Source organism: Asterias amurensis, chromosome 1, assembly GCF_032118995.1.
Source record: "Asterias amurensis chromosome 1, ASM3211899v1".
Classification (NCBI taxonomy): Eukaryota; Metazoa; Echinodermata; class Asteroidea; order Forcipulatida; family Asteriidae; genus Asterias; species Asterias amurensis.
Window position 1 is genome coordinate 20,949,684 of NC_092648.1, and position 22,836 is coordinate 20,972,519.

The 22,836-nt window shown below is 38.5% G+C and overlaps 2 protein-coding genes across 2 annotated transcripts; both read right to left on the reverse strand.

The window, feature by feature from the left end:
• Positions 1 to 24: 24 nt before the first annotated feature.
• LOC139945371 (protein kintoun-like) lies at positions 25 to 9,325 on the reverse strand. The gene is made up of 4 exons (XM_071942754.1): positions 7,787 to 9,325; positions 6,227 to 6,396; positions 4,009 to 4,158; positions 25 to 2,080 (listed from the first exon to the last, which is right to left on the reverse strand). Exons 1-4 carry the CDS (start codon positions 9,291 to 9,293, stop codon positions 1,025 to 1,027), a joined length of 2,883 nt encoding a protein of 960 aa, XP_071798855.1. The 5' UTR covers positions 9,294 to 9,325; the 3' UTR covers positions 25 to 1,024.
• A 4,501-nt stretch (positions 9,326 to 13,826) lies between these two features.
• On the reverse strand, positions 13,827 to 20,535 carry LOC139948170 (transmembrane protein 26-like). Its single transcript, XM_071946266.1, has 3 exons — positions 20,345 to 20,535; positions 17,769 to 17,946; positions 13,827 to 14,540 (listed from the first exon to the last, which is right to left on the reverse strand). Exons 1-3 carry the CDS (start codon positions 20,533 to 20,535, stop codon positions 13,827 to 13,829), a joined length of 1,083 nt encoding a protein of 360 aa, XP_071802367.1.
• Positions 20,536 to 22,836: the final 2,301 nt, after the last annotated feature.

Here is a 22,836-nt window from a genome sequence, read left to right on the forward strand (position 1 = left end):
ATATAATGAGGATTTAAGAAAGCTATACAAAGAACATTCTTTGAGAAATAATACTTCTTTTAAGAAAGAAAAGGCAAACAGCCCACAACTACTAATATAGATTCCAACATTTGATAGAATTGTCAATTATAGCAACAATTTTATTAAGGTTTAAGATCTATTTTTGTGTCAACATGTAAACACATAAAACAGAAACACACAGCTCTGTTAGATACCCTCTGTGGACATTCCTTTGTACTGTGCACAATCCTATTCTTCATCACTGTAAAAAAACTGTATAATTGTATGTAAGCCACATAATATTTCAGATCCCTGCCTTGTGTGGACCTCTTTTGTCCTCGGGTCCACACTTCGTATGTAATGCTTACCTAGAAATAACAGCCGAAAAACAGATCAAATTAGACTTTTTTCCCACCTTTAAGACAAAGCAAACTCCGATAACTAAGTTTGTTTCAGAAGAACCAACAGCCACCTTTTTAGAGACTTGTTTGGCTAAAGGCACTGGACACCTTTTGGTAATTGACAAAGACCAGTCCTCTCACTTGGTGTATCTCAACATGCGCATAAATAGCAAACCTGTGAATAATTTGACTCAATTGGTCATCAAAGTTGCAAGAGAATAATGAAAGAAAAAAGAAATCTTTTGCTCATTTTTGGACAAAAATGCAAGGCTTACCCCAAGTGATTTTATCAAATTCTGCACAAAATTATATGTGCAATCACTCAGATGCTACCTCAAATAGGCTTCAGACCTGAAATTTTTCATTAGATTTAAGTATTTGAGTGAGATATTAACTCTTTATTATTATGTTATTTCAGAGGGAGCCGTCTGTCACAATATTTTATACTATTAACAGCTCTCCATTCATTTATGCAAATAATTATTTTGAGTAATACCAATAGTGTCCAGTGCCTTTAAAAGATTAATGACTTCTATGGAAAAGAGTTTTCAAACTAGTCATCTGTAATTTGGCATGAGACAAAGGAAAACAACAGGAACCTGAACTATGTAGATGGTTATATCTTACTCATCGAGCTCAAACATGACGTCATTGCTGAAAACCACAGCGCTGTTAGTCCGATGATCCTGCAGCTCCAAGGGAATACTATCATCCTGGTTGTCATTTTGGTCACATGCTGTTGCCTTTGTATCGCTGTTATGTTGGACATCTGCTTTCCCAGTTTTTGGATCATCTTTATCAGCTGTTTTCACACTATGCTGCGCGGCGGCTTTTCCTTTTGCTGTGCTCTCACCTGGGTCATTACCGTTTTTATGCTTCTGGTTTTGTTTTGTGCTGACCGTTTGTTCCTCTATCTTCTCCTTGAACCCTTGGTTTTGCCTGGCGGCAGCGATATTGCCTTCAGATGAAGTGGCACGAAGTGGGTAGCTGGATTCGAACCACGCTTCCTTCATCTCACGCCTGTCTTCATCGAATGCCATCGCTCTCTTCGCAGCATTCATCTTTTTCCGTTGACGCTTGCTAGATTTGGGTTTCTTCTTCTTGTTCCCATTTGAGATGACCGTACCACCATCATCACCACCGCTGGAATCGCTGCTCGTCTGTCTCTCCATGCGGCCTCCCATATCTGGGAAGACGACCTCCTCCAGAAACTCCGGCTCTTCCTCTTCGTAATTGTTCCCGCCCCAGTAGTGGATCTCTGAATCGCTGGAGGCACCTTGATTTTGAGATCTGTCCCGAAGCTTTGTGATGAACCTCCTCGGTCTGGGAGGTTGGTATCGTTTGTTTTTACCCTTTGCTTTTCTTGGACTGTTACTAACCATCGTCTCGACAACAACATCTTCACTGAAACTTACTGACCTCTGACTTCTGCGGTAGTGGGTTCCATCTTTTAAGACACTTCGGAGGCCAGAGGGAGAGCAAGGGGTTGAACACGGGCTGGAAACGTCACTTCCAGTTGAGTCGTCTTGCTTCAGGTCCAGCTTGAGAGAGGCTGCGACATTGGAGATCTCTCCTATCACAGCATCGACCACTTTGTCTGTGACTGTACCTAACGCAGCATCAGACATGGCTTCTTCACTTGATCTATAATACGCTTCTGGGTATCCATTCACTTTGGGCTGAAGGAGAAGTGAAAAACATTGAGAGTTAAATTCAATTAAAAAAAATTTCCGTATTGGTGAAAAAAGGAGATTAGGCCTAATAAACAAATTAAGTACAATTATTTGAGTCAAAGACAGTCAAGAACAGGTGAAGAAAATATTCAATGAAAATGAAATGAAAATTGAATGTAATGGATACGGAGCAAAGCAATATGGGTTACAAGATGAGTTACAACCTAAAATCCATCATACTCAATTACTGGTCAATGTAAAATTTAACGCAAAATGCAGGCCTAATCCAGTTATTAAAATATCTTAGGTTTTTACTTTTGTGGGCATTGCCAAACCTATGGGCAGAGCATTGATGCTTGATTCCCGCACATTGTGTTAAATGACAGCAATGAAAACATCTATGCAATCTTGGTCTATGTGCTATGGTGCAACTTTTTACCCAATACAAATAGCTCCTAGTACTAAATAAAACTCCTGTAGAAAAGATATAGATTAGGCCTATAATAAAAATAACATTACTAATTGATAAAAAACAGTATAGAAACGAAAACAGTATAGTAAACTAAAAAAATGAAAATAAATTAATTTCTTGTGTAAATAAAAAGTACAATAATGCACATGTATTAGGCAAAAACATTCAAAGATACAGCCAAGAGCAATTAAAATACACAGGAAGGAAAAAGAAACAGCTTGAGCTTGAAGGATTGCCTCAAAGAAACAAAGTTCCTGTCTAGAGGCGCTCCTCTCCAGCTGGTCCTAACATATTGAAATATAAAAAAACATAAATATCCAAACAGCAAAAATCAGCAATAAAAATGCACATAATTTCCATGTAGTATAGTGCATCGCGCTAAACCTGGTTCATACTTCCTGTGTATTCAAATGCGATACGAATTTGACGTGAACTTTACGTCACAACTCAGTTTTCGCATCAATATTGGCAAGAGAGTTGACCACAACTCAACAGCTGCGAATTATTTGTTGCAAGTATGTGACGTCAACACTCGTATCGCATTCGCATTTACAGGAAGTATGAACCGGGCTTTATCCATAAAAAACTTTTTGCATTGCTCGGTGTGTATTGTCATGTTCAAAATATTGCACTTGCACACAATGCGTTCTGCAGGATGGACACATGGTGCTCCTGTGTCCCAAGGAATTCTGTCCACGGGAGATTCGGTCCCCCATATTGGAAATTAACATGGGCAGGAGGAGGATAATTCAAAAGAGGGCGCTATCAGAAGAAGTTTGTACACAGTTTGTCATATGGGGGACCGAATCTCCGGGGGAAGCATCTCCTGCCACACCGGCCTAATTCATAAGGGCCTCGGGGATTTTGATTCGTGCGCCCTCCTGGAGACAAGTGAATATATCAAGACTTTTTAAGTTTTGTGGCATATCATGGAGGTCAAGCACACTGGACTCAAATCAAACTCTGATGTTTCTGATCAGCAGAGTGTGGGTTCGAGTCCCTGTCTTCACAACAGTGTCATTGAGAATGACACCTTAAAGGCAGTGGACACTATTGGTAATTACTCAAAATAATTATTATCATAAAACCTTACTTGGTAACGAGTAATGGGGAGAGGTTGATGGTATAACAAATTGTGAGAAGCGGCTCCCTCTGAAGGAATGTAGTTTTCGCGAAAGAAGTAATTTTTCACGAATTTGATTTCGAGACCTCAAGTTTAGAATTGGAGGTCTCGAAATCAAGCATCTTAAAGCACACAACGTCGTGTCACAAGGCTGTTTTTTCTTTCATATTGTCTCACAACTTCGACGACCGATTGAGCTCAAATTTTCAAAGGTTTGTTATTTTATGCATATGTTGAGATACACCAACTGTGAAGACTAATTGTAAATCTTGACTGGAGCATTTCAAGGGCACCAGGGCAATGACTAGGGGGCATTGGGCCAGTGGTTTCTATTCTTACCTCTAACTCAATGACTAGGCTGTCCTCTGTGGCTTTTATAACCCCACAGTCCATCTCACTCCCGGCAGACCGTGGTCGTCTCCCTTTACGTTTCGTTGGCATGGCGGTTACGTGTTCACGAACATTGTCTTCAGTCAGGAACAACTTTTCCTGCAAAAATGAAAGTAGACATAGTCAAACCTTACAGCATACACAAAATATGTCGATTAATATCTATACATTTCTATCTAAAACTAAATAATTACGAGGAGAGCTGATAAAAAAAAAAAAAACAGCAGTCGATTTTATGACAAGCTAGGATTAATCCTATCTCGAGTTAGGACCAGTTCCCATGCTTACATCCTTACGGACTGGGAAGGGCGTAACTCTGTTTCAGCCCCTGAAGTAGGTGACAACATGTTCCTGGTAGCAGTTGATTTGGATCAAAAGTAAAAAATGTATGTGTAGCTCTCACCTCAAAATGGACAGCCGGCTTCGTGATGTTAGGCGATCTCGCATAATTGTTTTTTGGGGGGTAAATAAGAAAATCCCCAATAAGTAATTGTCACTAAACAGCAAAAAAAGGAAACTACCAGAAAACCATGAGCTTCATGTCACCCAAATCCTAACGATAGACCTACAATGGAGTAGGGCCATCCGCTGAGAGGCGTGTACAATCATGGGTACAAATTGTAAATATCATACCTTAATACATGATAACAGGATTAGTGTAGACTGTTAGTGTAGATTACCATCTATTGGCCTCCTCATAGCTACATGTATGCAATGTACAAATTGTACTTTAAAACTTGGACCATAACTTCCTCATACTAAAACAGCATGTAACTTCACCTGAGCATAGAAATCTCTCTCTTTAGTAAGTTTACGTCAGCATAGAAATCTCACTCTTTGGTGCAACAGTGCACGGTATACATGTAGGGTGCAATGGGTAACGCACCCAACTAATGTTGTGGCTACTTCATCAGTCAGTCAGTGAGCTGTGACACTTATTCCACAAAGTACTGTTAGTGTTACCCTACCCTGCCTATTGGCTTTCAAACATGACCTACAGCTTCAATACAGGTCACCTCTAGTCTTTTCAAGGCTTTCCTATCACTTATCAATGATTCAACAACAAGGAAGTTCAAAGGTCATCTGTGTTTTATTAATAGATTTTGAATTTCTGTTTGTTGTGGTGAGTCAAAACAAACAAGTTTCCTGTTGAGGGGTAGGGAAGAGAAGCTTTTGCAAGGACATTATTATTCAAATTTGCTATAAAGAGACATTAATATTCACTTGTGTGAAAGAACATGTAATATATTTGGGAGGGTAATTACTTGCAGCTGAGAAGCTAAATTATAAAGGAAGTGGCTACAATGTGTTTGAGCATTGATTTTCAGTGGGACGGCCCAGGGGCCACAGCACTGTGTCTAGATTCTTACATGGAGGGCACAAACTGTGAAGAAATCCACTCATTTCAGCCCTCCGAGTCTGTTGCCCCATATCTTGGCCTTGGTGCCCCTTCATAATGATTTCCCATAGACTTTTAGATTTTCCAATGGAAGTGCTAATTAAAAAATTAAAAATTGCCTTGCCCAACGATATAACAGAGGCACCCTCATCTTAAAAAATTGGGACTTTCAACAGAAACTTTCCAGACTTGGGCCCAATTTCATAAAGCTGTTTAGCAAAAATTACTACTTGACAAATTTCTTGGCCAAGCATAAACTGAGTCAGGCACCAGCAACAAAAATGCAAACTTAATGTAATTTGAGCTGATAATTTGTTTCTGCTAAGCAATACTATTTTGTGTTTAGCAAGTTTTTGTGCTTACAGGCTTTCTGAATTGAGGCTCAGTTCACCCGCAGTAAATACAACAAAAAAGGACTGGGAAATCTGACCGTGGAGAGCAAGGCCCAATTTCATAGAGCTGCTAAGCAATATTTTCCGAGCATGGAATTTCTTCCTTAATAAAAACAAGACTACCAACCAAATTTCCACGTGATTTTCAGGAAAAGCAAACAACAGCTGAATACCAGTAACCAGCAATATGCAACAAATGGAAATTTGGTTGGTAATCTGTTTTTATCAAATAAGAAATTTCATGCTAAGCAAATGTTTGTGCTTAGCAGCTCTATGAAATTGGGCCCAAGTGTTAGCCCATTACAACATAAAAATGGCCTTTTGAGCTCCTGGATGAAATTTTAAGGCCTGGGAGATGACCTTTAAGATTCCTTACCTGTAAATCTCCATCTAGAGACGCACCAGCCTTAAATCCGGACCATTCTCCTTGGGAAGATGTCGCTTTGTGAAGGAGCAAAACTGCCTCTGAGGGCTGGACGTCCAACTCCATCTCTGTAAGTACGCACTGAGGTTGAAACACTACGTGTAGTGCGAATGGTACCGCGACTGTGCAGGAAAAACAAGGGATACAGTTAGAAGTAGGACCAATATCAAATTCCTGAAAGGTTTTATGAGATGAACCTATAAGAAATTTCATAACAGTTTAGAAAAGGAAAGGGTGTACAGGGGTCGAAATTAAGTGTATTTTCATGGTAGTCAGCAGGGCTAGTAACCAAGATGTTTTAGTAGCCCTGATGAGATTTTGGTAGCCCAAAAAAAACCCATGTCTTGAGTCCAACACAAAGTTTATAATACACCATCAGCACAGTTCATTGCTGTTTGTGATAATGATTTTTGCATTATTTTCCCACTAGCCCGCCGGGCTATCAAACTGGAAAAATGAGTAGCCCGGCTTTAAATCTAGTAGTCCTGGGCTAGCGGGCTAGTGGCAATTTCGACCCCTGGTGTATCTTAAAAGTTTCAGACTTATGTTGGTTTGGTATTGGCCTTTGTGCCCCTTGCCCCCTTCAAGTTTCCCATAGACTTTATGATTTTCCAATGGAACTGCCCTTACCAAAACTGAATTTGCCTTACCCTCTCAGTGATGAATTGCCAGGCCTGCTCTTAACGAGCTTCAGTGGACACTATTGGTAATTACTCAAAATAATTATTAGCATAAAACCTTACTTGGTAACGAGTAATGGGGAGAGGTTGATAGTATAAAACATTGTGAGAAACGGAGCCCTCTGAAGTTATGTAGTTTTTGAGAAAGAAGTAATTTTCCACGAATTTGATTTTGAGACCTCAGATTTAGAATTGGAGGTCTCGAAATCAAGCATCTGAAAGCACACAACTTCGTGTGACAAGGTTTTTTTTTTTCTTTCATTATTATCTCGCAACTGCGACGACCGATTGAGCTCAAAATTTCACGTTTGTTATTTTATGCATATGTTGAGATACACCAACTGTGAAGGCTAGTCTTTGACAATTACCAATAGTGTCCAGTGCCTTTAAAAGAAAGTTTTGATTGCATATTGTAAAACACAAATTTCCTTCAAGTTAAAAACTTTTTTAAATATCATTTTCTTTTTGTAACTTCGTAGTGCATCTTTTGTTTTAAATTGTGGAGAAACTTTTTAATGTGTGTATTCTGTGTGAATTTAAACGTAGTTTAAACTGAGTTTTTGCTGTAAAATCTCATACAAGAGTTTTGTTTACAAGAGGCTGTGTCGTCATGGTCAAACATAGAATTATGAACATAGAACATAGAAAACTGTCAACCAGTCCCTCCGTATCATTTCTATAGTAAACAACACTCATGCACGTGCAATAACTGATTGAGTTCTTAATTCAATGAGAGCCACATAAATGCTTGGACCATGACAGCAGAGCCCCTTTAAAGGGAACAGAACAAATTAAAAACAAAATTCATCTCAAGTTATGTCGAGGGTTCTACCTCCACTGATGCTATCCACGGCTGTGAATTTCAGGAACACCGTTGAACCATCTTCGGACATCTGCTTCTGAAGATCCTGTGTCTCTATTGCAGCCACTTGGATGATGATGGAAACAGTTGCATCATCTTGTCTGAAGATATAGGAAGGGCATCTTGGCTTCGTCATCTCAGCTTGGTCTGCTCTTGTGGAAGCTTTCAAATCGACGCATTGGATGCTCTTTTCTGGGCTGGATTGAGAAACCTGATTTTTATGATCTAAGAGTTGCTCGTCTTGATTTCCTTGGTCTTCTTCTTCAGCTGCTTTGGAATCTCCATCAGGTTGGCAATTTTGAGAGTCTTTAACTGACGTGACAGAAGACCCTGCAACAGGCTTTGGAGGGTCAACCTCTGGCTCTTTGCCGTCAAGGCATTTGGGTGGAATCTCTTCTATCAGGGCTGGTTTCTCCAACTCAGGTGCAAACGATGGCAGTGCCGGGATGTCAGGGGGTAAAACGGGAAGGGTAATGGTCAGGCAGGACTTGCTTTTGTCAAACTTGGCACTTCCGTGGTCCTCGTCGACAGGGTATGGCAGCGACAGATCAAGCTTGTATGAAACAGGCTTCTGACACTCCAAGACTATTTGCTTCTCGAAGACATCCAACCGCACTGGTGCGATCGACTTCAACAAGGGAAGCTGTATCTTGACAACAAGTTCTTGGGGTCTTGTTGTGGGCATTGAATCTGGAGCGTTGGTGAAGTTCTGCATATCGAAATGTCCCCTGTGAGTGATACTGTACTTCGGTTCAACGGGTCCAGGCTTCTTTTCAATCTTCTTAGCAGGAGGGTTGCTGCTCTCAGACTCTTTCTTCTTATTGAACGGATATTCAACATTGAAATCTTTCAACGCATCCGTTTCGCCAGATGGGCCATCTTTGCTTTTTGTTCTAATAACGCAAGACCTGGGTTGGCCCATGAATTTCTTTTTAGTCATCTTTTTCATATTGGCCTGATCCAGTTTGACCCCAAAATTTGATTCGATGACATTGGCCGCAGTTTCGTCCATGAGCTTGAAGAACCTCGGATCTTTCTCCCCATTCTTGAAGCACTCGGGATGGAAAACACAGTCATAAACCATGCATTTCTTTCCACCTTTGTCAACATCTTCCCTGCCCGGAGCTAGACTGTGAGGTACCGACCACTGGGTACCAACTTGCCCGTTGTCTCGGCGTACAGTAGACGAGCTGGGCTTGGCGACTTTATCGCTCTGGCATACATTGATAAACGCCTTCTTCTCTCCGTCCACGTTTGTTTTGATTACGTATCCAGGCTCGGGATTCACGAAAACAACATCAGAGCCGCGATTTCTCTCCAACTGAGCAATTTCCTCTTCGTATTTTTTTCTATTTTCAGGGTCGGAAATCTCCTGGGCATATTCGAAGAAAAGCTGTCTAAACTTCTCGTCTTTTAAAGCTTTGGTTATTCTTTCAACTTCGTCTTTAGTCACATCGAGGTCCCCGGACGACGCCATGATTGTTGTTTGTTTTCAAACGTGCAAGAAACTATTGCATGATGATGTGTGTAATTATCATAAAACAGTCGTAAACAGCTTTACGAAACGCATCTAAAATGTCAATAGGTGGCGCACTTACATTTTCTAGAAACGTCTCCGACGCAAACAATGAGAAATTTTGTGGGGAAGGGGCCCCAGGAGTTAATTGTGATTTTCTTCCGGTGTCGCATGCAATTATGTCCTCTATGCAATACTATCCGGAGGACAGTATTGCATATGCAATAATGTACGCTGAACGGTTTTGCATATGCAGTTGTGTCCGCCCCGTGCAAAACCGTTCTTGCAGTAAATTGGTCGACGGAACACGTTCGCCATTTGTTGATGTCACGAATGACATGGGAAGTTGCAAACATATAAAATACGTAAATATTCATGCTGCATAAAATACGTAGGTTTAGTGCATGCACGCTCGCTTACGCGCGCACATAATGTACAGTCATGTACATGTCTACCGGACGTTTTTGCATAGCCCCGGACACGATTGCATATGCAAAAATGTCCGGAGCGGACAGTATTGCTCGGCGGAAACAATTGCATCTGACAACAGCGTCGTCAAGGCCTTTATAACACATTGGCCTTGACGACGGATGTGAATGTGCAGTCAACGATGATTTATTAGGATCTATCATTTTTTGCATCTGGGATTTTTTTTTTGCATTATTTTTTTTCAGTGGGGGCCTAGCTTCAACCTAGGATGGGCTACGTGGGGGTGACCAGGATCCTGTACAGCGCTCAGCACACATGCAACAATAACAACCTAATGATTGTTCAGGCCATACCATTAGTTTTCTTCATTTAAGAAAAACGTTTTTGGTTTTTTTTTCGTTAAAAAAAGGTGTAGACCTGAGGCCAAAACGTTTTAGAAACCCAGTATGTCTATATAATACATATCATAATAATAATATGCATATCAAACACATTGCTCTATTTTCGTGTAGACCGTTAAGCATTGAGGAATAAAGCGATTATATTTGAACTCAATTGGATTTGTGGATTGTGTGATGACTTTACAGAATTCTGGAAGAGCCAGTCGACATCTGGATCTGGATATATTATTCTCAACGCTCTAAATAGAGCCAAACGAGAAGAGAGAAGAATAACAAAGGAAATTAAGTTTTAGATGTGGGAGGAAAACCCCAGATAGTTTATTTCAGGGAAAACCCACACAGTCAAGTATACATGTATAGGGACCGTGGAAGCCATCCACATAGTGCCCCTGGTAGGATTCGACCCAGGGTCACAGAGGTGGAAGGCGAGGGAAGACACCACTATTACTTTCAAGTCATTGAGATCTTGAGAACCGTACTGCAAGATGATGTAATGATAGACAAAAGATGAATTTATCTCTGCCTAAGACTGTATCTAAGTATAGAATGTCATCTTCCATCTTAATTAATGTCCACATCATGAAATGAAGAGATAACTCATCTTTAAGTGATAACATCTTAAAACTGTCGAGAGGTAACTTATCTTTTGGAAATATAGGACAACATCATACTTTTAGGAGGCTTAGAAATCCCAGGAGATAAAATACCGGAAAAGACATTCTAATTTCAAGATGTCGCAAAAAAAATCACTTGGGATGTCATCATCTTACGTTTATGACATCTTCGTCCTGCAGTACATCTCAGAATCACAGTTGGATGTCACTTCAAAAGCTCCGTCGTTAAAGGCACCGGACACTTTCATTTGTAATTGTCAAAGGCCAGTATGCTCACTTAGTGTAACTCAACAACATGCCTATTGCATAGAAATATAACAAATCTGTGTAATTGTCAAAGACCAGTATGCTCACTTAGTGTATCCCAGCAACATGCCTATGCATAAAAATATAACAAATCTGCAAAAATTTGACTCAATTGGTCATCAAAAATGCACGAGAATAATACACGAAAAAATACCCTTATAGCACAACAAATTTTGTGCGTTTTTTCAGGCCTAAATGAAATTATATGAATGAGAAATAATTCCTCTTTCTAAAAGAAATACGCTCATTCAGTGAGAGCCGCTTCTCACAATGTTTTATACTACCAACAGGTCTCCATTGCTTGTTACCAAGTATTTGTTATGCTAACAATTATTTTGAGTAATAACCAATAGTGTCCAGTGCCTTTAAAGGCAGTGGACACTATTAGTAATTACTCAAAATAATTATTAGCATACAATCTTTCTTGGTGATGAGTAATGGGGAGAGGTGGATGGTATAAAACATTCTGAGAAACGGTTCCCTCTGAAGTTCCGTAGTTTTCGAGAAAGAAGTAATTTTCCACGAATTTGATTTCGAGACCTCATATTAACTTGAGGTCTCGAAATCAACCATCTCAACGCACACAACTTCATGAGACAAGGGTGTTTTTTTCTTTCATTATTATCTCGCAAGTTCGATGACCGATTGAGCTCAAATTTTCACAGGTTTGTTATTTTATGCATATGTTGAGATACACCAACTGTGAAGGCTAGTCTTTGACAATTACCGATAGTGTCCACTGCCTTTAATCTGAACTTGCCCAGGCATCCGAGTGGTAGTCAAGGGAACTAGAAAACACAGGTAAACAAAGACCCACTGACGTATAGTCATTTCTTTTCACTCGTTGATTTTTTAATAATATTTGTTTACAATTCAATTAAACCAATAAGCACACATTGAGAAAAGAAAAAAATCTCCTTGTGTATGAAGTAAAAACCCTTTTACGATTTAAAATGAACAATTATAAACATGTTCCCGGATGTATCATATAAGATACTGACTTGAACCCAGCATTTAGTTAATATGTTTCCCTCTGTTCACGAGGAACAACTTTTGTATTGGCAATGTTCTTTCAATGAAACATGCGTGCTTTGACAAGTAAGGGCCATGTCACACGAGGCACTTTTCAGACAACTAGTTCTGGGAAATCTCCAGAAGAAGAAAAAAATGTTCGTTTCAATTTCCACAAAAATCTTTTTGATCGTAAGAAAATTTTCGAAGAATTACTCATTAAAATTGTGCTACCAAGTTGCTTGCCTCTTCTGACAGGGCCTTTGAAGTGAACAGTGATCAATCTAGGACCCAACCCCCTACTCAAGCGCAACTACATTTGCTTACTCAAAACATAATCAAACATTTTGATTACCAGAAATTTCGGACACCAGCCCTACACAATTTCATATGTGTCCAGACTTCTTCTCAATTGCACTGTCTTTAGCATTATCATTTCCAGCTGAAACACAGCTCCATAAAACTTAGCCCAAGATGGCAATTATAAGCTCAAACCAAAACTGCATGCTTGGTAAGTTTTTGTAACCATTTTTTACTTGCATCCTTGAAGGTTGGTGGTACAGATTGCAGCCTATACGTTAATATTGTTGATTGTGTTCTATTTTTGAAATGCCATAATTGTATCCTAATTAGCTCAACTGTCCATAAGAACGTTTTATATAAAAATGAATTTGTCATTGATTCCATAAAAATATTAATAATAGGCCTGTAAACCCTATTATGACAATCGATTTTAATTTGTTTGAAAGCAAAAATCACTAAGTAAAAATCAATGTCAACCAGTCACAAGCACCATGATATGTAACAAAACAATATGAATGGTAAACATCAATTTTTTGTTGTATATTTTCAAACGAGGATTGCCTAGCAATTTGTGTGTTTTAACTCTAGCCCGGTGACTAATACCCACAATGACCCTTCTTATTCATAATCTTTGACTGAATAAAACTAATCAAATTAATGGTCACGTTATTTTGGCAAGTGTGCTTTGTTCAGTTAATGCACTCAACCAGCCTTGTCAAAGACCAGTAGGGCTATTCGCACTTATGTGAGCCAGCACACAATAATGATAACCCAGAAAAGTAATGAGATAATTTATACAGTGCTTTATATACACATCGTAAGGGTAAAAGCAAATTATATACATGAAAATAAAGAACCGCTGTGAAATGTTGAGCCCAATGCCGTTATCGGACTCACAAGATAAACGTGAACTAAACCCTTCTTAATATTTTCACTGTTTTGTAACACCGGGTTTTACTAAAATCTCAAAACGTTATTTCAGGCGCAGACAGTTGTACACCATGTCCATTATACCATCTGCAAACCTGTGAATATCAATATTACCAATGTTGTGCACACTTAAGGCGGATCTTTAAGACAAAATAATGTTTTTGTTAAAATGTATTCACAGGGCAGGGAAAAGCGGCCATCTTGGATTTTATAGTGACTCTGTAAAGTCAGTAGTAACGGTACAGATCGATCAAGTTAAGCATCCTTAGCAACTATCCCGTGTGTGGAGGCATGCCCAATTCGCAATACTTTGGGAGTTCCAAAAGTGACGTCATAAATAAATATTCATTCATGGCAATTAGATTGCTATCATTAAAATACGAAAGCTTTGGGGGAATGATACCTAAAAGTATCCAGTTAGTTGGTTGGCTCCCCGAACAAAAAGCTGTAGACCATGGTAGATAATGTTTTAACTTTGATTTCTGTATCATTACTTTTATTTACACAACAGTGATCTCTTGCCCTTGGCTAATAGATGCTATGACCCCATTTCTCCTTGTACCATTGGACCTTGCATTGTTCCTCATGTTCCCATTTGCGCCCCTGTGGCGAGACGTCTCCCTTAGCTCCAGTGTAGACCCCCGAGCACTGCGATTGTGATTCTCAGTTAACACAACATTGAGTCTATAAAACTGCAGCACAAGTAGAAGAGCATTCTTACACGTAAAGAAGATAAGTGATTGATCGTATACATCCAAACCAAAGATGAGATATATCCGCATGATAAGGTATGGACCGTCTTGAAGGATCACATCGGTCATGAGCGCCCACAGAGCTGTGCCACAAAACACCCCAGACAACTGGTGCATTGATTTGGCCCAGCGGCTGGTCTCTTCACCATCTACTGTCGTTTCAATAGCACGCCGCCGTCTCTTCGTTGAAGTCAGGCCCAGAGTAAACTGCAGTAGAGACCAGCTCCACACAATCAAGATGGCTAGATAGATAGTCTTATTACACGCTATCTTCTGGAGTTTGAGGGTCTCCGAAGAGAATTCCAACATGTCGGCTGCCATGCCGATGTAGACAAGCAAGAGTTGAGACAGTTCGTTCCTGGTTATAGCTCCTTTAGGGAGGACCCATCTACCCACGATTAAAACCAACATCAAAGTTTGCTGGTAGATAGCGGATACGCTCAGCTTAAGTTCGTAATTATCCTGAAGAAAGGAGAGGAAAAAATAATATTATGAAAACAATAAATATGAAACAAGTACGGCATTTATTTTTTAAATGTATTGTATACGTTTGATATTATTGGAACCCACTTGTTTCAATCCATAACACAAACAGTGAAAAAATTATTTCAAAATATGGTTGGTTTTGAGATTATCGGTGAAAATATGGGATACACAATCTGGATGCGTTATAGTCAGTAACACCTCTCAGATTCACGCTTTTTTGTATAATAAAGTGATATTTGGAGTTGAAAAGATGCTATCGAAAGCTGCAGGACTTGTTTATGAGTAAGTTTTTATTGCCATTCATTTCCAGAGCCCTTACCAAACGTATTATACCCTTTAAAGACAGACTTCAAGGTTGGGAAGAGATAATTAGCTTCAACCCACGTGTTTTTAAAGGCAGTGTGTATATACTTTTGGAAGTAAATAGCTGTCGATGTTATAAAGCATTATAGAAATGACCACTTTCAAGAAGGCCTATAGTTTTTTAGAAAGAGATATTTTTTCATCCCAAAATTTGAATCCGAGAGTGGCTTCAGGCATTAAGCCTTTCCAAGGCATGAGCATAAAATAACACAATTTATGCAACAAGTTTGATTTCTCTTTCATAAATTTCTTGCATTTTCGATGATCAATAATTTAAGCCAACATTTTCATAAAAATACGTTTGTTATTTGATGCATAGTTGGGATACACCGAGTAAGGATGCTGGTCTTTGACATGACCAACACCCAGGGAGAAATACTGCTTATCAATTAGTTTTCAAACAATGTAAACTTCAAACAATTGTGACCGGCTATCTTTCTGTTTCTGCTAAGCATTAGTTGGCTGTGCTTAGCAAGTTTCATGATTACAGGCCTTACGCAATTGAAATCAGAAACAAATCAATTCATATTGAAGCTGTCGCACTTTCAAAAGCACGTCTACTGTTTTGTCTGTGATTAAAATGCATTGATTACGCTTATGGTTTTCTATTGTTTAAATCGACATTAAAAATCCAGTGTTTGGTGCAGTTGTTTCACCGCAGCTTTGAAGGGAAGGTACACGTTTCACGTTTTTCAATTACTCAACTTGGTAACAAGCATTGGAGAGCTGTTGATAGTATAAAACATTGTGGGAAACGACTCCCTCTGCAGAAGTAACGTAGTTTTTGAGAAAGAGGTCATTTCTCAAAAAAAAAAAAAAAAAAAAGAGACTTCTAGCTAGAAGTCTTTTATTCTTATCTGAAAGCACACAATTTCGTCCAACAAGGGTGTTTTTTCTTTCATCATTTTCTTGCAACTTCGATAACCAATCGATCCCAAATTTTCACAGGCTTGTTATTATATAATGGTAATGATGGGGTACACCAAGTACACCAAGACTGGTCTTTGACAATTACCAAACGTGTACCTTCCCTTTAAAGGGATACGTAACCTAGGATTGAGCAAGTTTGGCTATATAAAAACCGTTTTTGTGAGAAATGAATTTTAACGATTATGGTCAGAAAGACGTTTTGAACGTACAATAAAGTGATCCAAACAACATAATGGCATTAAGGTCTAGCTAAAATGACTGTTGAATGCTGATTCAACGGAGAATGCATTTTCAAACGAAATAGAATTAGCCGGGTGTTAAAATGATAGGCTTTTTGTTGAAATTGGCAAATAAAACCAATTATTTCAGAAGATCTATTATTTTTAGATTGCTTCAATGATACCTTTAACCCATATTATTGTTATACTGAATAATAATTTTGCAAAACATGATAATATACACGCTCAATCAATCACTACGCATCGACCATCTCCCGAATCAATAGGTAAAGCTATACTCGGTGAATCACTGACTTTGCATTTCATTGCATTTAGAAGGTCACATTATATACAGTCATCTTTTTGTCAACTAAGGTGATTATTGACAAATATTTTATACAATAAAAATAATGGTGGATTTAATAGATGGACGTTTGCATCGGGATAAATAGTTTACCAATGTACACCGATGTGTGTTAGCACTGTATGTGTACTTTCCCGAGCTCTGTGGAAAACATCACACGCATATTAACCGGGTGGGATTCGAACCCACGACCTTTGCCATTTTCTTGCAAACTAGAGCAATGTCTTACCAAATAATGGAAGATAGTTCGCAATATTTGTTATATTTTCGTATTTATGACTATTGTCTCTTGATAAAAGGGTTCTCTCGGCCAATATCAGCAAAAGTAACTCAGTTTAATTAACAGGCATTCAAATTCACGTTTCCACAATTCATTGAAACTATGCGGGTTCTAGTAACTGTCGCATTAAATTTCGTTTCTTGTACACACATCATTCATGCTGCCCCCATCTTGTTCCTCGTATCGAATAACAATAATGAATGCTATTAATCATTTTGCAAATAGGAACCAGACTACTTTGTTCTCGTAGCCTCGGTTTGGTAACATCGATATGAATGGGAGAGTTTAAATTCATGTACAGCATACTATCGCCTTTTCACCATTCCTCAGTTGAATTTTCACTGTTAATACTGGTTCAAATGAATTAAATGGTCTACCAGCCATTTTACGGTTGAATTTTTCGAAATTAAAAGATTTTATTGACCCAAGGAATTTTTATGATCCTGTTTTGACCAGTGAATCCTAAAATGTTGAAAGTGAATTATTACTTTTGAATGTTGAATGCTGATGCAGCGGCGATGTCTTCTTTTTCAAACAAATTAATGAAAATTGGGCGGGAAAACACACAGTAAATATTTCACTTTAAAGGATTCGGGTACTTTTTCAAAATGTCAACAGATTTACATTTAACTTACAGGGTTTGAAGATAATGGTAGTGGAAAGCTTCCCTTCAAATATTACTAACTAAGGTTGTGTAGTTTTTGAGAAATGAGTAAGACAATTCACAAAATAGTTTTGGTCTCATGAGACCAAAATTATTTTAGCATGTAAAATCCCCTTAACCAGTTATGATATTATACCAAAACTATAGCATAACTGGTTAATACGTTTTTACATGCTAAAACTGAGACGAAAATTATTACTTTTACTTATTTCTCAAAAACTACAGCACCTCAGTAAGTAAAATTTCAAGGGAAGCTTTCAAACTGTGTAAGTTTAATGTATATCTGTGGACATTGTGTTTTTTCTAAGGAAAAAGCACATACACCCTTTAACGAATGACACTTCGACCAGTGATCATGACATGAATGAAAATAAAAGATTCTTACATGATCAAGCTGTGAGAATATAACAGTGTGATTTCGTTCGCAATCTCCGAGTCGCACTATGCAACCAGGATAGTTCAGTCTCTTCTGAAAGTCAATACGGGATTCCAGTAGGGAGACTTCTAGGACCCAGACCACTGGTAGTATGTTGCAAAGGTAGATCAACACCAACGGGAAGAACCTGCCGCAAAGATCGAAAAACTATTGTGATAACAGTGCGACCAAAACAGATCTTGATAATTTTCAATCCAAAAAAACAATCGCCCCTGATTTCAAGTTTTTATAAAAACTAGTGAACATTTTAAATTTACCGTCACAAGGCACCCAGTGCACTGGGGCATCATGATGGGACAATTGTCATACATGCAATATAAATTACCTGGGATAGAAGTTTCAGCTTCATTAGTCGAAAACCACAGAGCAATGTCGAAAATTATTACCGTGACATTGTTTTCCTAATTTCGCAAAAAAAAAATACAACCCCCAGCAAGCAATACTCTAAGGAAAGTCTAATGGAAATATGTGGACATTGTGTTTTATGTTTTACAAAAAGTACCCAAACCCTTAAAATAGGACAACCTTCAAAGACCAATATCAAATATAAAAGTGAATAATATAACACGATGAAGAGCTTAAGAAAATTATACAAGCACATTATATAAGATGATGGGTTATATTTAAATTACTATTTTTAGCTGTTCCGACCTACCGTCGGAACAGGTATTGTTATTATTTATATATTGTTGGTATTGAAACCAAAGATTCCTTTAAAGGGTATAAAATATGTACTTTTTCCTAACAAAAAACACAATGTCCACAGATTTACATTAAACTTACACAGTTTGAAGATTATGATAGTAGAAAGCTTCCCTTGAAATTTTACTTACTGAGGTGCTGTAGTTTTTGAGAAATGAGTAAAAGTAATATTTTCCGTCTCAGTTTTAGCATGTAAAAACGTCACTTAACCAGTAATGCTATGGTTTTGGTATAATATCATAACATCATAACATTTTACATGCTAAAATAGTTTTTGTCTCATGAGACCAAAATTATTTTGTGACTTGTTTTACTCATTTCTCAAAAACTACAAAACCTTAGTAAGTAATATTTGAAGGGAAGCTTTCAACTATCATTATCTTCAAACCCTGTAAGTTTAATGTAAATCTGTGGACATTTTGAAAAAGTACCCGAATCCTTTAAGTTAAACTTAATCACTGTAGCTTGAAAACCTGAGGAAACCGGTAAACAAGGGTACTTGCGTTGTGAACCAGAACACACTAAGCTCTGAGTTTGCATTGACATGCACTATTAAATCACACGAGACATACGACTTAATATCCCATCATTAGAGAGAAAGCCATTACGGTAAAGTATCTTGCTCACGGACACAAGTGCCACGACCGAGATTCGAACTCACACTCTGCTGATCAGAAACATGCCAGAGCTTAGTGGTTTAAACCCGCCGAGGCCTCTTGATAATTTTACCGAGACGAAACCATCCTCTAATATAATGTGTTTGTATAATTTTCTTGAGTTCTTTATTGTGTTATATTTATTCACCTTTGCATTTGTATTGGTCTTTGAAGTCTGTCCTATTTTAAGGGTTGTGGTACATTTTGTAAAACACAAAACACAATGTCCACGAGCGTTTGGTATCCACTCTTAAAATGAATGGCAATACAAACTAACTTCGTTAGAGGTAGCCTACATCTGCAGCCTTCGATATAGCATAAAGCATTTAGAGAGCCACTTCATTTCCGAAGTAAAATTATATAGAAATTCGATGGTTAAGGAGAAAGGGTATCAGGTTTTTATCGTACACAATTTTAATCTGAGAAATGTTACTGTCAGACACGTTTCTCAGATTGTGTATTCCAGTTAACGGTGCATTCTTAATGCGTCACAACCGTTCCGGTTTTTTGGGGTGATATCTAAAAAACGCTTTGAAGTGAAATTTTCAAAAGTTTGATTGTATAAGAATTAAAACAATCAAACGTTTCTAAAAAACAAAAGGCACACTTTACCTTTAATCGTTCGGCCACGACACTCCTCATTGAAACTAATCTAGTGAATGGTTACTCCATGTACAAGCTCCCCCCCCCCCCTTTTTAGAAATATGATTTATAAGTTAAATTAGGCATACTGCTGGTCAATAGTGTCTGCTCGTCAGTTTTTAGTCTGCCTGTCGGCCGGGTGTGTCTACTTCCTAGACTATATTATTTGTTTCAGCGATCCTTTCTTGTATGCATTCCTGCCTTGTTGTGTTCCTTATCTTCAAAACTCCGTCCTCATTGTTGTTACTATATACTACATGTACTGCAGCCATAGTTCTATTAATATTGTTATATATTTTTTTGTTCGTCCTCTTTGAATTCCAAAAAAAGCCTTTCCGGCTTCTCATATTGTTCTGCTCCGTATTCATTACATTATCATTTCCATGAATTATTTTCTTGATCCGTTTCTTGACTGTCTTTGACTTAAAATAATTGTACTTGATGCGGTTATTATTCTCAATTTTTGACCAATATGTAGTAAAAATGTTGATTGAATTGAGTTGAATCTGACAATTGAACACTTACCATCTCCACTCCCCATCTTCGTTATATCCAAACGTGAGTATCATCTCCATCATGTAGACTAACACAGTCACCGAGACGAACCAAAAGTAGTTATTACCCGTAAGATACACCGTCATAAACACCCCTATCGTACCGTGGGCCAGGTAGCAAAACCGGACAATCGAAGCCTTTAAGGCTTTCTTGAACAACATGTTGTAGAAATGATGGCGATTATAAAATTAACCATTAAACACAGTTAATAGGTATATCTACGTGTAAATGAGAGTGGCAATTCAAGGCGAGGATTTGATTGTTGCATACCATGGGCCATGGCTCGTATACAAGCTGTTGACACATTAAATCAATAGAGTAGGCTATGGGCGGATTCACGGTGAAGCTATAAAACCGCGCGCAAAACACAACATGAACTATTGTTAAGCCAGTGAGTTATCATCATTAGCCCCTCCTTCGTTTCTCTCCTCTATACGTCGATGATGTTTCCATCGGAACGCACATCAACCAAACACCCGCCATGACGTCCTTTACTGTGCAAATCCTTCAAATTAATGTTCGGGTATAACAGACGTTCGAACTTTTGAGTATCAGCCATGTACCACAAGGTTAAACATTCATTAAATTAAATTTGTAGTTTCATTTGATTGTTGTGTCTGTATACATTATGCTATCTTCCTCTGAACCCCCCCCCCCCTTTCCCAAACAGATGAGAGACGAAATACTGAAATAAAAATATGGAATGTTAGCTTGAAATGTTTGCATTATCCATTTTATGGGACCGAAACAATATACATAATGATAGGCCAATAAAAGTATTTGCTTAAAATCAGCAGTAATTGAGTCCACAGTAATGAAGTCCCGGAGAATGTAATCATGGCTTTTAGTATAATTAAATTATCCATTATTTGTAATATGAGGCTGCTCGTAGATATTGAATGAATAACAGTCTGTATTTCGTTGGTTTCTATTGGGGTTCTTCTTTCCTCGTAAGCATCGCACGCAAAGCAAATAATGGCATTAAAGTGCCAACCGAACTTGATATAACTATCCAATGAGGGTAAAAGTGGAGTTTGAGTCAGGCCACTTTAGGACCTTGAATCTAGTCAATTCAAACACGGTAGTTTCTAGATTGAGATAATAAACCTCCTCCCAAAAAAGTTTCCCTCTCTGACATACTGGAATATTTTTAAGAAAAACAAATCACCCTTATTATGATTGCCGCAACCGAAATGACACCATTTAGCGTGACCCAAACTTTTAAAAGAATAATGTATTTGTCCACATTTTTTTTTTTTTTTTGTGAAAAACGAGATTTCACTCTCTCAAAATAAAAAGAGAAGACAAAGAAAAAGACTTTGACTTGTGAATGATATCTTGTTTTCGAAACGATTGAAGTCACTTATAATTTGTTCACAAAGCTTTAAAGGAACACGTTGCCTTGGATCGGTCGAGTTGGTCTTTGAAAAGCGTCCCGTAACCGTTTGTTATAAAATATATATGGTTAGAAAGATGTTGTAAAAGTATAATACAATGATCAACACAAATATGCCTCGAAATTGCGTGGTTTCGTTTTACCTCGTCGACAAACACGGTCGGCCATTTAGGCCAAACAAAATAAATGTTGTGTTTACGGTAACCCGACCGACCTGAATTTTTTGCGGCCGAATTGCCGACCTCAAAACATTTTTCTAAATATTTTGTGAGTTGGTAACATTTAAAATGAGAATTTTAACATGTTGCCTCACTTTAAAACTGTTTATTACGACTTACCAGTGTAATAATGCATTTTTGCAAAAATCATGGCGATATCAAAACTTGTGCACCCGGCCCACGCCTAGCCTAGCTTACTGTACTGCCACAATTTTTTCTGTGAAAGGTGCACGCGCCACCCGATGCCCGGCCCCGACGCACCCGCTGTGTTCACAGCGTACTTCGGGGCGATCCAATGTCACACGAAACGAAATTGGGCCCCTGGCAGCCGGCCGCATATTGGACACCACAACAAAACACGGTACAACAGTACAGTACAGCTAGCTGTCAGTGGTACAGCACGAAACGAAATTGGGCCCCTGGCAGCCGGCCGCATATTGGACACCACAACAAAACATGGTGTAGCTGTCAGTGGTGTACAGCACGTGGGTGACCGGCCGCGTACGTTTACAACACGTTTTACACTACGGACAGACTGCGAATGAAAACTGCATCAAAACATGGCGTCGACGTCAGGCAGTTCTTCGTGCGGTAACATGAACAAATTGTTTAGCTTGAAAACAGAAAAGTGCCTCCATCAGCCAGCCAAGTTGAAGCTAGTAAACATCGATGTCAGCAAGACATTTCTCAATATTTTCGAAGATCACCATGGGCCAAACTTTTATCACGTTTGTGCTCACAACACACATTCAGATCAGACCAGGCTGACATTCAAAATAATAAGTTTGACCCTCAAAAGTGTTTATTCATTTTGCTATATTATTTTGGGGAAAATGTGAGTTGTGAGT